General features: G+C 48.7%; 1 protein-coding gene across 2 annotated transcripts in view; it reads right to left on the reverse strand.

The window, feature by feature from the left end:
- The window catches only part of ZC3H7B (zinc finger CCCH-type containing 7B), a 213256-nt gene that overhangs the window by 74428 nt on the left and 118126 nt on the right, over positions 1–20702 (reverse strand). For both annotated transcript variants that reach the window (XM_086963525.1, XM_086963526.1), the window contains 2 exons: positions 7194–7494; positions 6142–6197 (listed from right to left, as the gene is read on the reverse strand). In XM_086963525.1, coding sequence (XP_086819651.1) covers positions 6142–6197; positions 7194–7494 — 357 coding nt within the window. The remainder of the gene's footprint in view (positions 1–6141; positions 6198–7193; positions 7495–20702) is intronic.

Consider the following 20702-nt stretch of genomic DNA (forward strand, 5'->3'; position numbering starts at 1 on the left):
TATAAGTAGTGCTTGGTGAAAGTATGAGTGGTAGACCATGTGGCTGCTCTACAGATATCTTCTAAGGGAATGTTACCTAAGAACGCCATAGAGGCCCCCAACTTCCTAGTGGAGTGGGCCCTCGGTGGTATAGTGAGAGTGCGCTTTGCTTTAGCGTAGCAGATCTGAATGCACTTTACTATCCATCTAGCTATTCCTGCTTTGGAGATTGCGTTTCCCTTGTGTTGAGTGGCAAAAGCAACAAAAAGTTGTTTGGTTTTGCGGAAATCTTTTGTCCTGTCCACATAATACATCAAGGCCCTCTTCACATCAAGAGTGTGGAGCATCCGCTCCGCCAGCGTCTCTGGGTTTTGGAAGAACACCGGCAATTCAATAGTTTGGTTCATGTGGAACTGTGAGACCACTTTGGGCAAGAATTTAGGGTTAGTGCGGAGCACCACCCTGTTGGCATGCACCTGGAAGAAAGGTTCTTGGATGGTGAGCGCCTGCAGTTCGCTAACCCTCCGTAGCGATGTGATTGCTACTAAGAAAGCCACCTTCCAGGTCAGAAACTGCAGTTCGCAAGAGTGTAGTGGCTCAAAGGGGGGACCCATCAGCCTTGTAAGAACCACATTGAGGTTCCATTCCGGAGCTGGTGGAGTCCTTGGTGGAATGACTCTCTTGAGTCCTTCCAGAAAAGCCTTGATAGCAGGGACCTTAAAGAGTGACAGGTGTTGCCTATTTTGGAGGTATGCTGCCATAGCCGACAGGTGAATGCGGATGGAAGAGTAAGCTAGATTACACCGATACAGGTGAAAGAGGTAACATATGATGTTTTGAATGGAAGCGTCTAGCGGGTCAATGCTGTGCTCCACGCAGTAGACGACAAACCTCTTCCATTTAGCCGCATAACAAGCTCTAGTAGTGGGCTTTCTCGCTTCCCGAATGATGTCCATGCAATCGGGAGGAAGATTGAGGTAGCCAAACTCTAGGACTTCAGGAGCCAGGTCGCCAGGTTGAGCTGTTGCGGATCTGGGTGCTGAATGTCGCCATGGCTCTGCGTCAGAAGGCTGGGAGTGAGATGAAGCCTTTGATGCGGTACCACGGAGAGTTCCAGAAACGTGGTGTACCATGGTTGGCGAGCCCACGTTGGAGCAACCAGGATGAGAGTCATCGAGTGCTGCCTGAGCTTGCGTGCCACCAGCGGTATCAGAGGTGCTGGGGGAAAAGCGTACGCAAATCTGCCTGACCAGTTCATCCACATCGCATTGCCCTGTGATTGGGGGTGTGGGAACCTGGCGGCGAAGCTTTGGCATTTTGCGTTCTCCTTTGTGGCGAACAGGTCTATCTCTGGATGACCCCACCTTTGGAAGTACGGTTGGAGTACTGATGGATGTAATTCCCACTCGTGCATCTGATGGCTGTGTCTGCTGAGCAGATCCGCCATCTGGTTGTCCTTGCCTGGGAGATGTTCTGCCATGAGGAAGATGTTCCTCTGAATGGCCCACTTCCACATGCTCTGAGCCAGATGAGACAGCTGTGGAGAGTGCGTTCCCCCCTGTTTCTGTATGTAGTACATGGCCGTCATGTTGTCCGTCCGGATCAACACGACCTTGTTGCACAGATGTACTTTGAACGCCTTTAAGGCCATGAAGATTGCCATCAGTTCCAACACATTGATGTGCATCTTCCTTTGCTGAAGTGTCCATAGCCCCTGCACTGTGTAATGGAGTACATGAGCTCCCCATCCCTGGAGAGAGGCGTCCGTTGTCAGGATGATCTGTGGGACAGGCTCTTGGAATGGTCGGCCCTTGCAAAGGTTTTGTGGGTTCCACCAATGCAGAGAGTTGTACGCCCGACCGCTCACCAACACTAGGTCTGTCAGTTGCCCATGAGCCTGAGTCCACTGACGTGCCAGGCACTCCTGAAGCGGACGCATATGCAGTCTCGCGTGCGGGACAATGGAGATGCAGGAGGCCATCATGCCTATCAACTGCATGAACACCCTCGCTGGAAGCGAGGTCTGGGGTCTGAATCGTTGGATCAGCGCCTGGATACCGGCGATTCTCACTGAACTCGGCTGCGCAGTGGCCGCCAGAGTGTTGATTGTCGCGCCCAGATACTGTCGCACGTGGGCGGGCTGGAGATGGGACTTTGGGTAGTTCAGAGAGAATCCCAGATCGTGCAGGAGGTGAATGGTGCGTGACACGTGGTCTACGCACTGCTGTTCCGTCTTTGCCTGAATAAGCCAGTCGTCTAGGTATGGAAAGACATGGACGTGCTGGCGACGGAGATGCGCTGCTACAGTCGCTAGGCATTTGGTGAAAACTCTTGGTGCCGTGGTGACCCCGAACGGCAGGACTCTGAACTGGTAATGCTGGTCTAAGATCTTGAATCTGAGATACTTCCTGTGTGAAGGATGCAGGGGAATATGGAAATAGGCATCCTTCAGATCCAGCGTGGCTAGGAAGTCCCCCCGTTGAAGCAGGGGAAGCACCTGCTGCAATGTGAGCATATGGAAGTGCTCTGAGTTGATGTACCAGTTCAGGGGCCTGAGGTCCAGGATCGGCCTGAGTGATCCGTCCTTTTTGGGAATGAGAAAATACAGGGAGTAAACCCCTGTTCCCCGTTCTTGCAATGGAACGAGCTCTATCGCCCCTTTTTGCAGCATGATTAGTACTTCTTGCTGCAACAAGGTCAAGTGCTCGTCGGACATAGCACGGCCTCTTGGCGGTATGTCCGGTGGAATGGACGTAAGTTCTAGACAGTACCCGTACTGGATAAGAGACCTCACCCACCTGTCCGTGGTGATGGACCTCCACGCCGGCAGGAACTGCTGTAGTCTCCCCCCGACAGGTGTCGTGTGATCGGGGGGAAGTGACAAGACGTCACTGCTTGTTGGAGGCGGTGGACCTGGAGGCATTGTTTCCACGTCCTCTGCCCTTGATATTATTGCCTCTGTAGCCACCCCTGCCCTTGTTGTTGTTATACGAGGACTGGGTGTTACCCTTGTAGTATTGCGTGGTCTGGGGTGCCTGGCCTCTTGAGGTGCCTCTTGAATTGGAGCGGCGAAAAGAACCACCCCGAAACTGCTGACTTTGTAAAGCCCCCATAGACTTGGCAGTTTCGGTATCTTTCTTCATTTTTTCTAGGGAGGCATCCACCTCAGGGCCGAACAGATGGTCCGGATTCACCGTCTGACCCAGTAATGTGGTTTGTATGTCGGGCTTGAACCCAGAAATTCGAAGCCAGGCATGGCGTCTGAGTAACACGCTTGTATTGATAGCCCTGGAGGCAGTGTCTGCTACATCTAGGGCACATTTGATGGATGCATTAGTAATGAGTTTACCCTCCTGAATGAGCATCTCCCCCGCCTCCTTGTATTGGTCAGGCAAGTGTTGTAGGATGGCCTCTAATGTGTCATAATGGGCCCTATCATAACGTGCAAGCAGGGCTTGGGTGTTAGAGATCCTCCAGATGTTTGCTGCCTGTGCAGCAATGCGTTTGCCTGATGCCTCAAAGATCTTTGACTCTTTGTCTGGGGGAGGAGCATCACCAGTAGTCTGCGAATTCGCCCTTTTTCGAGCGTTGGACACCACCAGGGAGTCCAATGGCAAATGTCCCTTAATATACGTGGGATCCGTGGGCGCTGCCTTATACTTCCTGTCGATGCGAGGATTGACCACCCGCGCCCGGGTGGGCTCCTTGAATACCTCCTGTGCATGCTTCAGCACCCCTTTGAGCATAGGTAGCGTCTTGACTTGCTTTTCGGCTACCGAGAAGGTGTCGACCAAGAAGTCCGCATCCACAGGGTCTGAGTGCAGTTCGACGTCATGGTTCGCTGCAGCTCTCTCTATTAATGCATTAAACGCCGCCGAGTCCTCCGTCGGGGACGTCTTCGTGGCGAAAAGTTGAGTGTCCTGACCTGACTGCAGGTCGTCCGTGTCGCCTCCTGCCGTCCAGGGCACCTGCTCCTCGTCCGGATCCGAGTACGCAGGATAGTTGTACTCGTCGTTTTCCTCGTCCACCTCAGGCACTGGGGAATGGGCCGGCGAGCGTTCCATGGCTTGTGGAGACAGAGGTTCCATCCGAGCCGAAGAGTCCGCAGAGTACTTTTTGCTCTTTAATGGAATCCTAAAGGGTTCCAATGGCGGCTCCGACGTAATCTTTCGTTTGAGGAGCGACAATTTTCCGGTGTTGGCGTCGATTGTCACCTCTCGACGTTCCTCCACCGCGAGCGGTTGGAGCCGAAGCTTCGATACCACCAAGGCAGCTTTCGGCGTCAATACTTCCTGAGAATGTCCGCTCTGCTTAGGCGCGAAGGCCTTCGGCGCCGACTTGGGAGGAAGGGTAAAACGGATGGGCGTTTGATCCTTGGCAGGCTTCGGCGTGGGCCTAGGCACGACAGTGTCCTGGCTGGGAACCACAGTGGACTGTTGGATCCGCTTCAAGGATTCTCCCACCTTCTTAGTAAGGGATGCCGAGGGCTGAACTGTCTCGAGCGACTCTTCGTCTCCGAGAGCCCGGTCGCCAGCAGGCCTCTTCTTCGGTGCCGACGCCCCCTGGCCTGTCGCACCGTCGGCGTGACGCTTCTTCGAAGCCGTCTTCGGGTCCGCGACCCCTCTCGGTGCCGACGCAGCCGCGTCGGAAGTCTTCACCTTCGGTGCCGACCCCGAGGACTTCGGGTCGGCCATTTTGGCGCGGCTTTTGTGGTCGGCCATCTTGGCGTGGCTCTTCGAGTCGGCCATTTTGGGTTTCGTGGAAGTTGACGCCTCCAGAACCTTCTTTACCAACGCCAGTTTCAGTTTCGGTTTCGCATCCGAGGGTGCGGGACCGGTTGGCTTCACTTTCGGTTTCTTGCCAGAAATGTCCGTGACCGGGCCCGGAGGCGGGGACGTAGGACTTCTAGTAAGATCTCGGGTAAGGCCCGAAGGCGATCCCTCGACCTGGGCCGTATGACGGGGGGAAACCCCGGAGTCCGTTTGGGGATGCTCTTCCTCCGAGCTATCTCCCATCGCGGCACAAATCAGTTCGTCGTCCCCTACCTCACCGGAGACTTCGTCGCAGGCCTCCTCGTCCGCGTCGTAGGCCTCTTCTTCGGACGCGGGGCCAGAGTCCGACTCTTGTACGCCGGCCTCCTCCTCGATCGATTCCTGAAAGATGTCATCAGGTGGGGGTGCCGAAGCCGACAACTGTGCCTGGAGTCGATTAGCCCGGCGAATCTTCAAAGTTTTCTTACTCCTAAACTTTGAACAAGCCATGCAGGTGTCTTCACGGTGATCCGGTGACAAGCATGTGTTGCACACAGGGTGCACGTCGAGGTGCGAATATTTCGAGTGACATAGCGGACACTTCTTGAATGGAGTCCGCTCCATCGCAAATGCGTTAGTGTAGGCCCGTCCGCGTCGAAGCACGTGGAAGGGCAGTAGGAGACTGGAGCTGAGAGTCAGTAAGAAAGCCCGAACGCAACTATACCGACGCCCAGCCTAAAGACCTTTTGGTCTCAAGTAAAATCGAACAACTATCGGTTCCGAAGGAGGGAACCGAAAACACATCCGAACCCTATGGCGGAAAAAAACAATCTGGGGATGGAGGCGATGCCCATGCGCACTGTAGTCCAGGGGAGGAGCCACCTATCTCGTGATACTTCGAAGACTCTTCCAGGACAACAATGTGCAATCATCCGGACCCAACACTAGGTGGCGGACTATGCACAGATATGAATTCAGCAGCCCACATGCCTCGAACTGCTCTTACATGGACACCTGCTGGGCAAAGTTGAAGGTGCTGATGAATTCATTCAGACTTTGAGTGACAGATAAGTACTCCTCTTACAGCAAAACCTGCCAGTCTAGGTTTGAAAACATGCTGAAGTAGCACTGCTCCTGGAAGGGAAAGAGAATTCCTACTCTTATAGTGACACCTACTGGACGGTCTTGGGTACTGCAGAATTAACACAGTTCCTGCAGTGGACCAGGTTGACAAAGGAGCAGGGACATAATGGGGGAACAAAATTCATGATCTGAAAGTGCCACCTACTGGCTGTGGTCGAGAATACTGCTCAAATAACAGCCCCTGGTGAGGTGGGGCTATACCCAACCATTTTCACTTCCTCTTATAATCTCTTCGGAACACCTCCCACTCCCAGGAATGGGCACTCACTGCAGGTGTGGGCCTTTGCAGACCTCCAGTCAGGCGGCTTTCTTGCGCTCTGGTGTCTTAAATAGAAAAGGGAGAAAAAAAGGAAAACACATTAGTTTGACATCACATGTTCAGTATTCTAAGCAGGCAAGAAACCACAAGTAGTCAATGTGGTGCCGCTCATTTTGCTAGACCTGGGGTATGTGGGAGTCAATGCACTGACCACAGCTATGGTCATCTCTACTGCATGGAGCAAGACGTCAACCTATGAGGATTGTCCTATGTTGCCATAGTCTCCTCTAGAAAAGATCTCACTGTGTAGTATTTCTGCAGGATTCTTCTCTGTGTTGCCACAGCATCTCTCAATGCCAGGCCTTACCATTCAAGATGCATTCCCTGTGTGACCCCTTACACTCAACAGAGCGACGCCTTGCCCTGAACTCTCCCTGTGCTGGCCAGTTCACTGCAAAATGCTAGGTCTCACCATGCTTGGTGGCCTCCCTGTGCTGATCCATCCACTGCAGAGAGCTAGGCTTTTCCATTATGCGTTCTACTCTGTGCTATTCTGTCCACTGTAGAGTGGTAGGCCTTCACTTGCTTCACTAGTCACTACAGAGGTAGCTTTGTCCTTCAAAATGGCTCCTGCAACCGCTGCAGAGAATAGGCCTTACCCCACTGAGCTCCACTCTGTGCAGCACAATCCACTAACGAGAGCCCAGCCTTGCCCCCGCATGCTGCACTCCCAGTACGGCCCCATTCACTACATAACACTAGCCCTCATCCTCCATTGTTCCACCCTGCACTACTCCACTCTCTGTACAGTTAGTCTTTGCCCAGCAAAGCTCCAGCTTATGATTCCACAGGCCTTGGTATATGTACACTTCCTCAAGCAGAGTTCCCCCCACTACCATTGCTCTGGAACTGCTGTATGTGTGGAGCTGGCCATCAGGGTGTGACACACCCAATTTGTTGCACCAGGGAACATCACTTTATTGGAGTTGTGGCCCAAGGACCTCTTTAATACACAAGCTATCTGGGGCCACAAGACCCCCATCATCCTCACACCCACGTACCGCACGGAAAGGAGTCTAATGCATCCAGCGATCCACGGCTGCTGTCGAAGCTGTCCAAGCGGTCCAGTGTGGGCTCCGAGTAGCGCAGGACGTCTAAGCTGTCCAACGTCCCGCCCTGCCCCGGCTCAAAGCTGTCCAGGACTGAGAGCTTGCGGGAGTCCGGACGGCCAAAGGAGGCAGGTGGAAGTGGAGTGGATACCGGGATGCTGCCAGACACTACTGGGGGCAGCAGCGGCGTGCCCCCGGGGAAAACAGGGATGAGGTGGGGCATCTCTCTAGGAATGACGCCCTGGTAAGAAGGCTGTGAGGGATAAAGTAAAACATATATATTAAACTTGGCAACATTAAAAGAGCCTAAAACTGGAGAGTAAAAAAAAAAATCACTGGTCACTGACAATTCTGTTTATTACAATACATATTCGGATGCTGGTTCTCGGAGTTGGCAGTACATTAGGAATGATCAATAGTGAGATTTTGATATGGCTTGGATGCTCACTTGCCAATTTAGTGCAGGTTCATTTAGGTATTTGGCACTGCCCATTGGTTTTTCGAAGAACTATAGATTTAAAAAAAAAAACCTATCTCACATCCCTCGTGATTACCCAAAGTGCTTAAAGGCCATACTTCCGATGGATACATCTTCCCAGAGATTCTTCACGTTATGAATCCTTCCAGGTATCAGACTGTTACTGTACTCCCTCAAGCACAACATGGTTGCTCTATACCGCTTCAGCCGTGGCTCTGTCTCCTGGACATGACAACATTGGAGTATAGTAGTTGTCAAACAGCCTGCTAGTATCAATTTCTCAGCGCTTCAGAGGCACAATTCCTCAGCGTTCAGACAGTGACTAGGTAAAATGTCTCTTCCAAGAATCCCAGGATTTAAACCCTGTCTAAGAAGCAGCAAAAATGTCCTGAACATTGTAGTTAGACTCGGAACACAGCACCTCAGCCTAAAGACCCTTGAAAGCCACCAGAGAGCAGGAAGCCACACTACTTTTGGCCAAGGCCTTCGGGGATATGCCAAAGCATTCCACTACCTGTTACGACTACTGACCTGGAACAACCACAAAAACTGATTTTCTCACAAAAAGCATTGTAAGATGGATTCACTTTGTTCTTCTGCGAGGAACAGATCCCACACCTGGGAGCGTTCGGTGCCAGGTAACACAATCGAGACACCGGACTCTGTCAGAGACAATCCAACATCATTTTTTTTTAAAATATGAAAAGGCCGGAGTTCCCAGTTGTGTTGCCTGGTCCTGAGCAGGTCAGGACCTTCTGGGCTAGATGAAGGTGTATTTGTTCAGGATGGCTACTATACTCTGTGGCCTACTCCCGAAGGGTGAACCCAATCATGTGAGTTTGACGACACAACCACAACTCCGCCAACATACCTCTATGGGCTCCAGTGCCTATGAAGAAGCATGCCAAGGAGCAATCTGCAGTTCGGGTGAAGCTTCCTTCAGTGAAAACACAGTTGCTGCACATGGAGCAGACTAAAGTGCTATCCTCAATGGCTTCAAACATGGCTGAGATTATCTGAGTGGTAAATGAGAAAGTGAAGGTATGTTTTGTTGATTAATCCTAGGTGAAAGATCTCCCTAGGGCTCCGATTGAACCTGGAGGTAATTACTGTCTGATTACGATGGCTTTGCAATGACCAATAAGGTTTAAGTCACCCAGAAGATGAGAAATCAGAAGCTGATAACCTCATTATCTTCTATAAATACTGATGTTGGCTTGTATCTTGACTTACACATTGCAAGTGGCCTGGATACTTCATCAGACGAGGACAACTCTTACACCTCTTAGGCGTAGTCTAATTGTTGATGGAGACCTAGCAACCGTCAATGGCGGAGCCCTGTCTCATTTAATGATGCTGCCTGGAACCCACCATGGTTGCATATGTGAAACCATTTTCCAGCCCAGCAGTACTCAAATTGCCAGACGACATATACCAACATTAGATAACAGAGTTGCGGTCATCCCAACCTTCATAAGAAAGTTTGATAATCTAAGCTTCTTTCTCGAAACTAACCCCAAATTTTCTCATCGCACCTCCAGATAGACAATTGAAAGAACTGAACTCTACGCATAAGGCAGCTTTGTCCTCCGAAAGGAAATGCCACTAGTCTCCTTCACAAATTGTCCATGGCTTGTTGGAACATGCAAAAGTGCAGAAATCATCCTACCTGCCCACCTGAAAAGCCAGTTTTCCTGATTTGGTCACTGACTGTTTGGATCCCTCTAAACAGATCCCGAAGAATGGTCTAGACTCAGGAGCTGCCTAGCTGGGGTGAGAAAGTGGATGAGCCACAACTTTCTTAGATTAAATACGGACACAACCGAAATCATTGAATTCGGCCAGAAGCCGTCCATCTGGAGTGATCTATGGTGGCCTCCTGAGGCAGGGTCTTGCCCTGCCCCAGTTGATAAGGTCAGGAACCTTGGTTTCCTATTCGACAAGGATCTATCAGGCAAGGCTCAGATCAACTAGGTGACATCTGCCTGCTTCTATAGCATTAAGGTGCTTAGAAAAATCTTGCCTTACATTCCAACTGCATTAAGAAAGACGGTGATGGGAGCCCTGGTTATGTCCCGGGTAGATTACTGTAACTCCCTCTACCTGGGAGCAGGAGAGAAACAACTGACCAAGCTGCAGGCAATCCAAAATGCAGCGGCTAGAGTACTGCTTAATCTCCCCAAGCGGCACCCCAATTCTAAAGCCATTCGGGAGCTTCACTGGCTCCCGGTTAGGCGCCACATTCAGTTTAAGGCCCTCTGTTTGGTACACAGGTCATTGTATGGTAAAGGACCAGATGATTTCATCAAACTTCTACCTCGTTATATACACTCCAGAACTTTGAGGTCAACCAATCAAGACCTAGTGTGCCATCCCAGAATAAACAGAGCTCGATGGGGCGGCAAATCCTTCTCCCATCAAGCGGCAAAATTGTGGAATTTATTGCCCCCCCTGTTGCGCGCACAAAAATCTAAAATGAGCTTTAGAAAGTCCTTAAAACCTTGCTCTTCACCCAGTCCTAAATCTGCCCCATTGTGCTTCTTAGTACTCTCAACGCCAAGACGCGGCGGCATTCGTGCGCTTTATAAGAATTTCAGTCAGTCAGTCAGTCAAACACTGCAGCTGGATCCAACGTTGCACCACCAAGTGTGGATGCATTCCACTACTTTCTCGGAGATGTCAAGGCAATGCTCATGGACATGTCCTCCAATGGTGAACGTCTTTTCAGAGAGAAGGCGGACTACTCCCTGAAATGTTTCAAGAACACCAGAACTACAGCTCGTTCACTGGTTCTTGCCTCAGCTTGAAGCACTTTCACAAGCAGTACAGAACATTTGGAGGTTATTCCTTGATAGATGCAAACTTCCCATCCAAATTCAGATACGCCAAAATATGTATTGCTCTTTTCGGGGCAGACGTGAAGCAAGGGTACGTTATGAGCAGCAGCAGAACATCCAATCCCCATCATCTTTTGCGGTCTCAATCTCTCTGACTCCCGCCTTCCAGAGGGAGTCTGTTGGAGGGAAAGAGGATCACCTTCGATGTGCCTCGATTTTAGAGCTTGAAGTCCTTACCCTTGTGAGCTAAGGGAATATACAGGTGATGCCTCTGAAAGAAATGGGAATTGGATACTCGCTTTTCTTCCTGGACCCCATTAGGGACAGAGGTCTTATGAACCTTTTGAATCTGCTACTTCGATCTGCCACAGACTTTAGCTAAGGTCACCATGGAATCCAGCACTATCAGTTCACGGTCTTGCTGTTAGGACTGGTGACCATGTCTCACATCTTTACAAAAGTGCTGGGAGTTGTGACCGCTTCACTGCTCTGGAAGTACATGTATTTCCATAGATGGAACACTGGCTGGTGAAGATGAAGTGCCCGGCACTGGTCGAGGAACATCTTAGGCGCACAAGGACTCTTCTCCACGACAAGAACATTACCAACAAAGCTCACCTACCACCAACACAAAGGTTAACTTTCAAAAGAGCAGTGGTGGAAACAACTTGCTTGACAACTTTCCTCTTATTGAGAAGTTCACAGATATTTATAAATCGATTCTGATGTTTGACTCAGAACCAGCACATCTTACATATGCTAAGTTTCTTTCCTTTGTGCATCCTGCTGGTGCCAGATGATGGATGAAAGTCCTACAGAGTGCCTGAAAACTATGGCTCAAACATCAAGCGGGCCTCTCTGCTCAGATGCAACTTTTCTAGTTGATTCACCTGGATCTGTAATGGTGGATGGACCTGTGGTGGTCTGCAGTCACAGACCACCACAATCATCGGCCCTTGCTTACTGGGCTCGGGTGCCATTCTGGGCAAAAATCAGGACGAGCTTTGGCCACGTCAGAGCATCATCTGCACCTATATGGAGTAAAGCTATGGGTAGTCTGCCTCGCCACGAAGATATTTCTCCTAGCCATCTTAGGGAGCACCACTTTGATATTGTCAAACATCATCACAGTTCATTATATCAACATACAGGAGGGTGTAGGATCGTGGAATCCGTGTTGGGAGGCAATTTGCCTGTGGCCATGGTGCACAGATGGAGAATTTTGCTTGTCTTGAACGTTCCCTTAAAGTGTCAATCGATCAAGCAGTAGATTTGTAGAGCGCTTCTTGTCAACCGGGAGGGTATCCAGGCGATGGCAGGGGTCACTTGATTAGCCAGGTCTTCAGTGACTTTCGAAACTCTGAAAGAGGTAGGGAGGTCCGTAGATGAAAGGGCAGCTCGCTCCACGTCTTCGCTGCTAGGTAGGAGAAGGACCGACGTCCGGATCTGGCACGTTGGATGTGGGGGTGAGGGTTAGACTATGAACCGAAGAGTGAAGGTGTCTGATGAAAGTTCAGGCGGCGGTTCGATTAGGCGGGTAAAGCAGTTAATTTTATTTTTATTTATTTATTGATTTGTAAAGTGCCCATATGGGTATCTCTGCGCTATGGATGTGCTACAGTTATTGTGAAAAAGAAGAAAAGATTTCAGAAAAGCTCGGTTTTAAGGAGATTTTGAAATAGCAGATAATCTGGGCATTTCCGGAAGTGGTTTTGAAGCTGATTCCAGTAGGAGGGGGCCAGGCAGTAGAATGCTTTCCCACCCATGCAAGATTTCTTAAAACATGGCACCAGGATCAGGGATTTAGTTCCTGAACGGAGTGGTCTGGATGGCTGGTATTGGGTAAATTTTTCTGCTAAATAGCTAGGGCAGTTGCTGTTTAGTGCCTTGTGCACAATGCAACAAATCTTAAATCTAACCCGCTTGCGAATAGGTAGCAAGTGTAGTCCTTGTATTAGCGGAAGGAAGGCGGTTCTGGCAGGAAAATTAGAGACAAGACGAGCGGCGGTGTTTTGAACAACCTGTAGTCTATTACAGGAAGACTCATTCGCTGAAATCAAAAAAGCCATTATAGTAGTCTAGGCAGCTTATCACTAATGCTTGAAGGAATGAGTTACATACAGTCCGAGGGAGAAAAGGGAAAAGTTATGTAGGGCCTTGTATGCATGGGTCAGGAGCTTGAACTGGCATCTTTTTTGTACAGGGAGCCAATGGAGCTCCCTGAGGTAGGAGGTGATGAGGGAACGTCTAGGGAGATCCAGGCTGTTGCGTTCTGAATAGTCTGAAGTCATTAGAGGAGGTGAGCTGCGATCCCTCCATAGAGAGCGTTGCCGTAGTCCAGTCGGCTGGAGATGAGGGCCTGGTTGATGGTGTGTTAAGCTTTGAGGTAGCCATTTGAATCTTATGAAGCATGTGGAGGATGAAGAAGCAGGAGGATGAGACTGAGTTGACATGAGTAGTCATGTTGAACTTGTTGTCCAGAATGATGCCAAGGGTACTAGCATAGTCAGTAAGGGTAGAGAAGGTCCAAGCTCTGTTGGTCATCAGGATGCGTCCTGTGGGCAGCTGTTGTTTCTGAAAATCAGTACCTCTTTCTTGTCCGAGTTGAGCTTCAAGCAGTCATCTTTCATCCAGTTGGCGACGTCTGTCATGTAGTTGTGAAAGTTGGTCTTGGTGGTGTCTTTGGAGAGGTTGAGTTGTCTGTTGTCAGCGTATGATATGATACTGAATCCATGGGTTTTGGCGACGCTGGCCAGAGGTTTCATAGAAGTGTTGAAGAGGGTGGGGCAGAGCATAGATCCCTGGGGTACTTCACAGATGATTTCCTTGGGTTCGGAGGTGAACGAGGGAGGAAAAACTTTTTGCGTTCTACGAAACAGGCAGTCAACTGAGAGTGGCTCCTTGGATGCCTATGCTGTGCAGCCTTGTGATGAGTATGTGGAGGGGGGCCATATTGAAGGCTGCTGAGAGGTCCAGTAGGATTAGAGCTGCAGTCTCTCCTTGTTCCAGTAGGGTTTGGATGTTATCGGTACCTACGTTCAGGGCTGTCTTGGTGCTGTGAAATCTGGATTAGGAGGAGTTGAGTAGGAGGTTCCATTCCAGATGTGAGGAGAGTTGTTGGTTGCTGGCTTTTTCTAATAATACTTTGGCAGGGAACGGGAGCAGGGAGATCGGTCAGTAGTTATTGAGTTTGCTGGGGTCTGCCGATGGTTTCTTTAGTATCGCATTGACTTCTGCGCGTTCCCAGTCCTCGGGAAAGGTGGTCATGGCAATTGAGGTAATAAACATGGTGGCAAGTATGTGGCTAATTCTGGCTTCACCTAGGTTGAAGATGTGGTGAGGGAATGGGTCGGTTGGGGCCCCTGAGTAGACCAAGATCATAATGGAGGCGGTGTCCTGTGGGGCGAGTTGGCTCTATTCGGTTAGTCGGACGCCTGTGGTGGTAGCAGGGTTGTTGTGTTGCTTGAAGAAGTTGGTGGCTTAGACTGGGTTTTGACGTTTCTGTAGATGTAGGCAATCTGGTCATGGAAGAAGTTTGCAAGGTTGTTGCAGAGTTCCTGTTAGAGGGAATGTTATTAATGGATGCTTTCAGTTGTCTCTTGCTGGATAACCATGAGAGGGAACTGCACCCCGATAGATACGATCTTCTCTAGAATGGGGTTTCCATACATGGATTTCTGCATCAGCAGCTCAGAACAGGAAGTGTCCTCAATTTTGTGCCACACACTTCTACACTTGATTGTTCTCTGGAGGAAGTCTTGTGGTTCAGTAGGTCCCAGAGCCTGCTGTACACATTACAACTGATTTGACTTCTGTTGAGCGTTCTGTGGAAAGTGCAGGAGAATCAATTACAGCTGATCCTGATGGCCCCAGGATAAGCAAAGAGGATCTGGTATTGCAATCTGTTAACTTCCAGTATTTGGCCATCTTCTCTTCTACCACAACGGTGGACCAGTCCCTCACTGCATGATGGCCAGGTTCTCTACTCCAATACCCATAAAATCCAGTTGTAAGCTTGGCGTTTGAGTAGTGGCAGCTCAAGTCCTCTTCCCTTCCTGATGATGTTGCAGGCACCATCCTGTCTGCCAGCAAACTCACTACAAAATCCATAATTACAGTTCGCTGGAACAAATTTGTTCAGTGATGCAAGTCAGTAGGCCTTGATCTCTTACTATCCCACCTTAATGGCATCCTGCAATTTGCTTTGTCCCCTGCATGGCAGGGGCTGGAGGTAGGTGCAGTTAGAGGTCATTTGGCTACCAGTCTGCCTTCATGTGTCTTCGTGACCAATCATGATTGGTTAGACTTCCACTAATGGCACATTTTCAAAAAGGTTCATTTTACATGTTTCCGCTCACCTTTGTTTATTATTCCTCCGTGGGATTCGAACCTTATGTTGATTCAATGGTATCCATATCTAGATTGAAGCACGGTTGCCTGGCTTGTCTTCTCATTTGAATAAAGCATTGTTGGCAAGAACTGCAGCTTTTAGGGTCAGAGACCTTCAGGCCCATTTAGTTTGTCCCCTTTCACAGATTTGAACCCAGATACGTTGGTCCTCAGCACCTGCCCATCCTCCCTATCCAAGGTAGTATCTGTCTTTCAAAAGGGCCGGTCTAATACTGTTCCATCATTTTTCCCTCCAGCCCCCCTCAACCCACTCATCTACCCAAAAAGAGAAGTGGTTGCATAAGCTGGATTGCAGGCAAGTGGTGTCCTTTTATATCAACTACACGCTAAAGGACAGAGTAAAGGAAAAACTCTTTATGGTTTGACCAAATACTTCTTTTCTCATGTGATCATCTTCTGTGTCCAGAACTGCTAGGCATTATTTATTATTTATTTAAAACATTTATTAAGCGCAACTGTCACCTTGCAGGTATCCTGGCGCTAGTGGCTACTCCTGGGTTTATAGACAGGGAGGTTGAACTTTAACTGGCAGGCTAAAGGGGTGAAGGAAAGAGCCAAGTTTTGATTCGTTTCCTAAAGGGTAGGAGATGAGTGATTTGGCGGACATCGGCCGGCAAGCTGTTCCACAGCTTGGCTGCAGCCACTCTGAAAGATCTGCCTCCGACCCTGGACTTCTTATATTTGGGGACTTTCACCAGGCAGGCAGTTGTAGACCTAAGTGTTCTGGTGGGTGTGTACCATGAGAACAGGCGTTGGAGAGGTCTAGGTCCTGCACCATGTAGTGCCTTGAAGACCAGACAGAGGGCCTTGAAGGCAATACGCTGCTTCAGCGGTAGCCAGTGCAGCTCGGCCAGCGCAGCGGTGGCAGAGGATCTTCTGGTCCAGCCAAGAGCCAGTTTGGCTGCTGCCGACTGAACTCGTTGGAGTCTGTCCAGTAGTGTCACAGGGGATTCAAACAGGAGAGCATTGCAGTAGTCAAGGCGACTGAGAATAGTACACCTGACTATCAATGCTCGGGCCGGGGGTGGTAAAAGAGGCAGAACCTTGCGCAGTGAGCGCATGAGGGCTGAGCAGGTAGCAACTGTTCTTGAGACCTGCGTTTCCATGCTCAGCTGGTGGTTTAGCATGACGCCCAGATTGCGAACACTGGTGACGGGTGATGGGTTATTAGAGTTTTCCGGGGGCCAGAACTCAGCAGGCAGAGGGCGGGGAATGCGGCTCGCCGGACAGAACAAAACCTCGGTTTTCGCGGAGTTGAACTGGAGGGAATTCCGGTGCAACCAGCTAGCGGTGTCTCTTAGACAGTTGTGAAAGGCTTCTAAGGGGATGGATTCTTCGCCCTCCCAAGAAAGCAACAGCTGAGTATCGTCTGCATAATTTACTGTGGTCACCTTGTGCGATTTAATTAGCAGAACCAGTGGTTTCAGGTAAACATTAAAAAGGATCGGGCTAATAGAGGAGCCCTGAGGAACACCGTGAGGGACAGGGGAAAAGGCCGATTGGTATGGGGGAAGGGATACAGCCTGTTGTCTGTCACTAAGATATGAATGAAACCAAAGCAGGGCCGTACCAGCGATCCCTGCCTCTCTTAACCTCTCAAGCAAAATCCCATGATTGACCGTATCGAATGCGGCAGACAGATCCAATAAAATCAAGGCCACAGCTTGGCCCCTGTCTGCACGCATTCGAAGCTCCTCCATGGCAGTGAGCACAGCAGTTTCAGTGCCATGGGCCGGGCGAAACCCGAATTGGAATTCGTCTAAGACGTGGTGCTGCTCGAGATGGTTTGAGAGGCAGTTGCTGACCCAACGTTCGAGTACCTTCACCGGGAATGGCAGAAGTGATATAGGGCGAAAGTTGGACAGACATTCTGGATTCAGCGTGGGTTTCTTTAATAGCGGGGTGATGAGCGCTTGCTTCCAGGAAATGGGGACGATACCGCACCTGAGGGATTGATTGCAAATCATCCGTAAAGTATGGAATAATTCGTGCCCATAAGCTTTCCAGATTTTCGGAGGCAGAGGGTCAAGGGGGGATCCAGAGGTGATGGCCAATGCAACTTTCTCAAACTCTACTTGAGAGATAGGAGGGAAGTCCAGGAGCTCATTCAGGGGAGGACAGGCTAACCTTGGACAGTCAGGATTAGTGAGGCCAACTTCAGGAGGAGTCAAATGAAGATGTACCGGAGACATTACCAGATTATTGATGATAGTCTCAATTTTATCAGTAAAAAACTGAGCGAGACTGTCACAAAGAGTCTGAGATGGGGAAATAGAGTTTTTAACGCAGTCAGGATGCATGATATTGTCCAGGATCTGAAATATACTTTTAGAACTATTGGCCGCATTGGCTATAGTAGAGCAGTAGTAGTTCGCCTTACTTTCTGCAATGGCAGTTTTGTAGTCCTGGAGTGACTTTTTCCAGCGGGCTTTGTTGATATTGCAGTAACCTCGTCTCCACTTTCTCTCAGCCTGTTTACAGGCTGATTTGAGGGATTTGAGGGACTCGTTGTACCAGGGAGCAGGTGCTCTACCTTTGGGTTTGCAATGTTTTAGAGGGGCAACCGAGTCCGCAATGGAGGTGATTCTCGAACTAAAGGATCTATAATTGTTTTCCACTGAGCTAGTGGAAGAGAATCTATCCTGAACTTCGAAGACTGTGGTGGAGGTGCTAAGTTTATCTAAAGCTTTCCAGTTTCGGTAAGAGAATTGTGGTGGCGGATGATTCTTGGGCTTTCTTATTGTGGCATTATTGATATAAAGTTTAATGAGCGAGTGATCAGTCCAGCTCATAGGCAGAATGTCGCCTACTTGAGTTAGGCCCGGACTCGAAAAGGTGAGGTCGAGACGATTGCCTGCAGAGTGAGTGGGGGCCTTAATCAATTGGCAAAGGCCCACGTTCTCGCAGGATAATAGAAGATTTCCCAACCCGGTGTCCAGGCTGCCATTTGGCCAGAGGTTGAAATCTCCTAGAATGATAAGTTTGCTATGTGAGGTTGCCATATTGGTGACACACATTAGCCAATAAAGACCCTCTGTAGGGTCTTTGTACTCACTACACTAGGGCAATGGCTGCTTCCACAGCTCTCATGAGAAGTGTTCCTGTGGCTGACATCTGCCAGGCAGCAACCTAGACATACTTTTGCCAACATTACTGCTTCACAGCTTAAGCACGGTAGGATGGGTACTTTGCCATGGCTGTGTTGTACGATTTCCTTGGTTAATTGGCACTGCTCAATCTCAACTCCCAGAGAGGTATTGCTTTGGGCTGGGGCCAAGTTATAAGGTGAACAATGTGTGGAAAGATGTGTCCATCAGAATAAACGCTTACGTTTGGTAACAATATTTTTGGTAGGTACATAATTTCACTGCAGATTCTTCACCACTCTCACTCCTCCCCTTATGAGTCAGTGCTGTGAAAAATAGGATCCGAGCGTATGCTAATATGAATCTGCTGTGTCCATCACTGTCATTGATGCCTTCCCAGTTCCTCTCTGTACACCTTAATGAAGCAAGGAAAAGGTACCAGGAATTGATGGCAAATATACTGTGGTGTCCCCAATTCCAGTAGGCGGAGCCACGGCTAAACGCACACAGCACTGCCTGGCAGCGCTAGAGGGATATTACTGATCACGTTTTCCAGACCTATCTGACGTTTAGAAGGATATTCATAAGGTCAGATATCTGGGGGAAGATTATATATCACCAGAAAAACCGTTACTAAAGGTAAATAACTTTTTTTATTTGGCCCTAGCAGGCTCACTGCTTTCTTTCACCGCTCAAGATTGTACCAATTCAATATCTTTATTCAAAAACAAAAATGTATCCATAAAATTGCAGACAAACAACGACATATCCACTTTTATAGATATATTTTTGTATCAGAATAAAGATATTGAATTGAATTCAAGATTGTACCTTCATGGGGTCATCTTAAGCACAGTCTTTTCTTTGGAGTTGCTACTCTGAGGATTATGAATTCCTGAATTTTATGATTCATAGCTTTCTCCTCTAGCTATTCAGAGTTTTGGCACAGAGTCAACTACTGCTGGACTTAGTGCTGCAGTCATCCTTAGTTTTCACTAGGCTGCTTTTACCTCTACGGCAACATATCCACAACCATTCATAATTTCACCCTCCAATATGATCCAATGGCCCTGTCCCATTTGTGATCTGCAACTCTCTCTGAAACTGCAATGCTTATGAGATGTTCTCATGGACATAAGGGTGTCACAACAAAAACACAGCGGATCTTTAGAATTTATCAGTAGCAGTTTTATTCATGAAAGCCTTAAATAATCACTGAAAAGAAGAAAAACATGGCAGTTTAAGCAGCTGCAGACAAGGGAAAATTAATAATCATTTCTGTAACAGAGTTGATCTGCAAGACATGCCCCACCAATGAACACACGAGCAAAGGTTGAAATACACCACCAGGGTGCTAGCAGCAGAGTTCTTTAATTGCCCACCATGACCAGGCAATTTTAAACCCTACAAATGGTGCTGGATCTGGTGGGGTAAATAGACAGTTGCTCTCCAGGGCCTTTCCATCCTTGTATTTCAAGTAAGCTTCCCCCACCTTCTTATTTTACTTTCTTAATTTATTAATTTTGTTTGAATAACTAATATGCTTCTAGGGGCTTGTGAGCGAGCGGTTTCAGCAGAGTTTCAAGAGAGATACGAGTGTCCTATGAATCAGAACAAGTAGATTTTCAGTTTGTTTCTCAATACAAGGAGATTTTTGGAGTTCTGTATGACTTGGAGAAGGTTGTGTCACAGGAGAGACCCAACAGTAAGAAACATCCTTCTCTTCGGTCTTAAAATTTGTTTTAGTGACCGCGAGATGGTTGAGGTCCACTAAGGACAGGATCTTGGTGGGTGCATCTCTTCTCTATTTTGTTCTGTAGGTATGTTGTTGCTAAGTCATCTAGGTATTTTAAGGAATAACAATATATTTTGAAAGGCTGTGACTTTTGCTGGTGGCCAGAGGATGGTTCCGTGGGCTGAATGGTATTTTTGTTTTTCACCCAAGCCTGAAGATAATCTTTTCAGCAGCATCCGAGCACTCTGGATCCTGCTGATTTGGCAGTATGCTAAGCAATTTTTGAGGGATTTAACACAATCAAAGTGGGAGTTGAACAGGGCGGTGTTAAACCGAGATGAAAGGTAGAATTTTTTGGAGCAGTTTTAGGTGGTGAATAGAGGATTTGACCTTTCCAATTTGGGAGTTGGAGGTCTGCATCTCAGAGTAAACCAAGGTATTAGATGTTGTCTTCAACTGTGACGGTATCACTGTAGAAAGCTGAAGAGGAGAGATGGGGAAGCCACTGTCAATTCTCTGTAGTGGTGGTGAAGTCTTCATTGTAGCCTTAAATCTGCTTTATTGATTTTGAGGTGAAAAGAGACGGGATAGGTAGGGACAGGAAATTAACTACCCCGACAGCTCATAGTTGAGGAAGATGTAAAGTGTCTAGTGCTGAAAAAAGTGTAGAAGTTGTTATAGCTGTCCCTAGCACCCCATTGGTCCAAGCGTGTAAGGCTGAGGAGTGCTTAATTTGGGCCGGTGCGTTCCGGTGCTCAGCACCGGCACTTAATTGCCAGCACCAGTGCTTATGACGGTCTGCCACATGGTAGTGGTGTCTGCCAATTTAGGTACGAGTACAACAACTTCTGTTTATTATTTCAATTTCAAATTATTAGTATTGGCTTGCAAAGGCATTTTTATATTTTTGGGGGC

Source organism: Lissotriton vulgaris, chromosome 1_1, assembly GCF_964263255.1.
Source record: "Lissotriton vulgaris chromosome 1_1, aLisVul1.2, whole genome shotgun sequence".
In the NCBI taxonomy this organism is placed as follows: Eukaryota; Metazoa; Chordata; class Amphibia; order Caudata; family Salamandridae; genus Lissotriton; species Lissotriton vulgaris.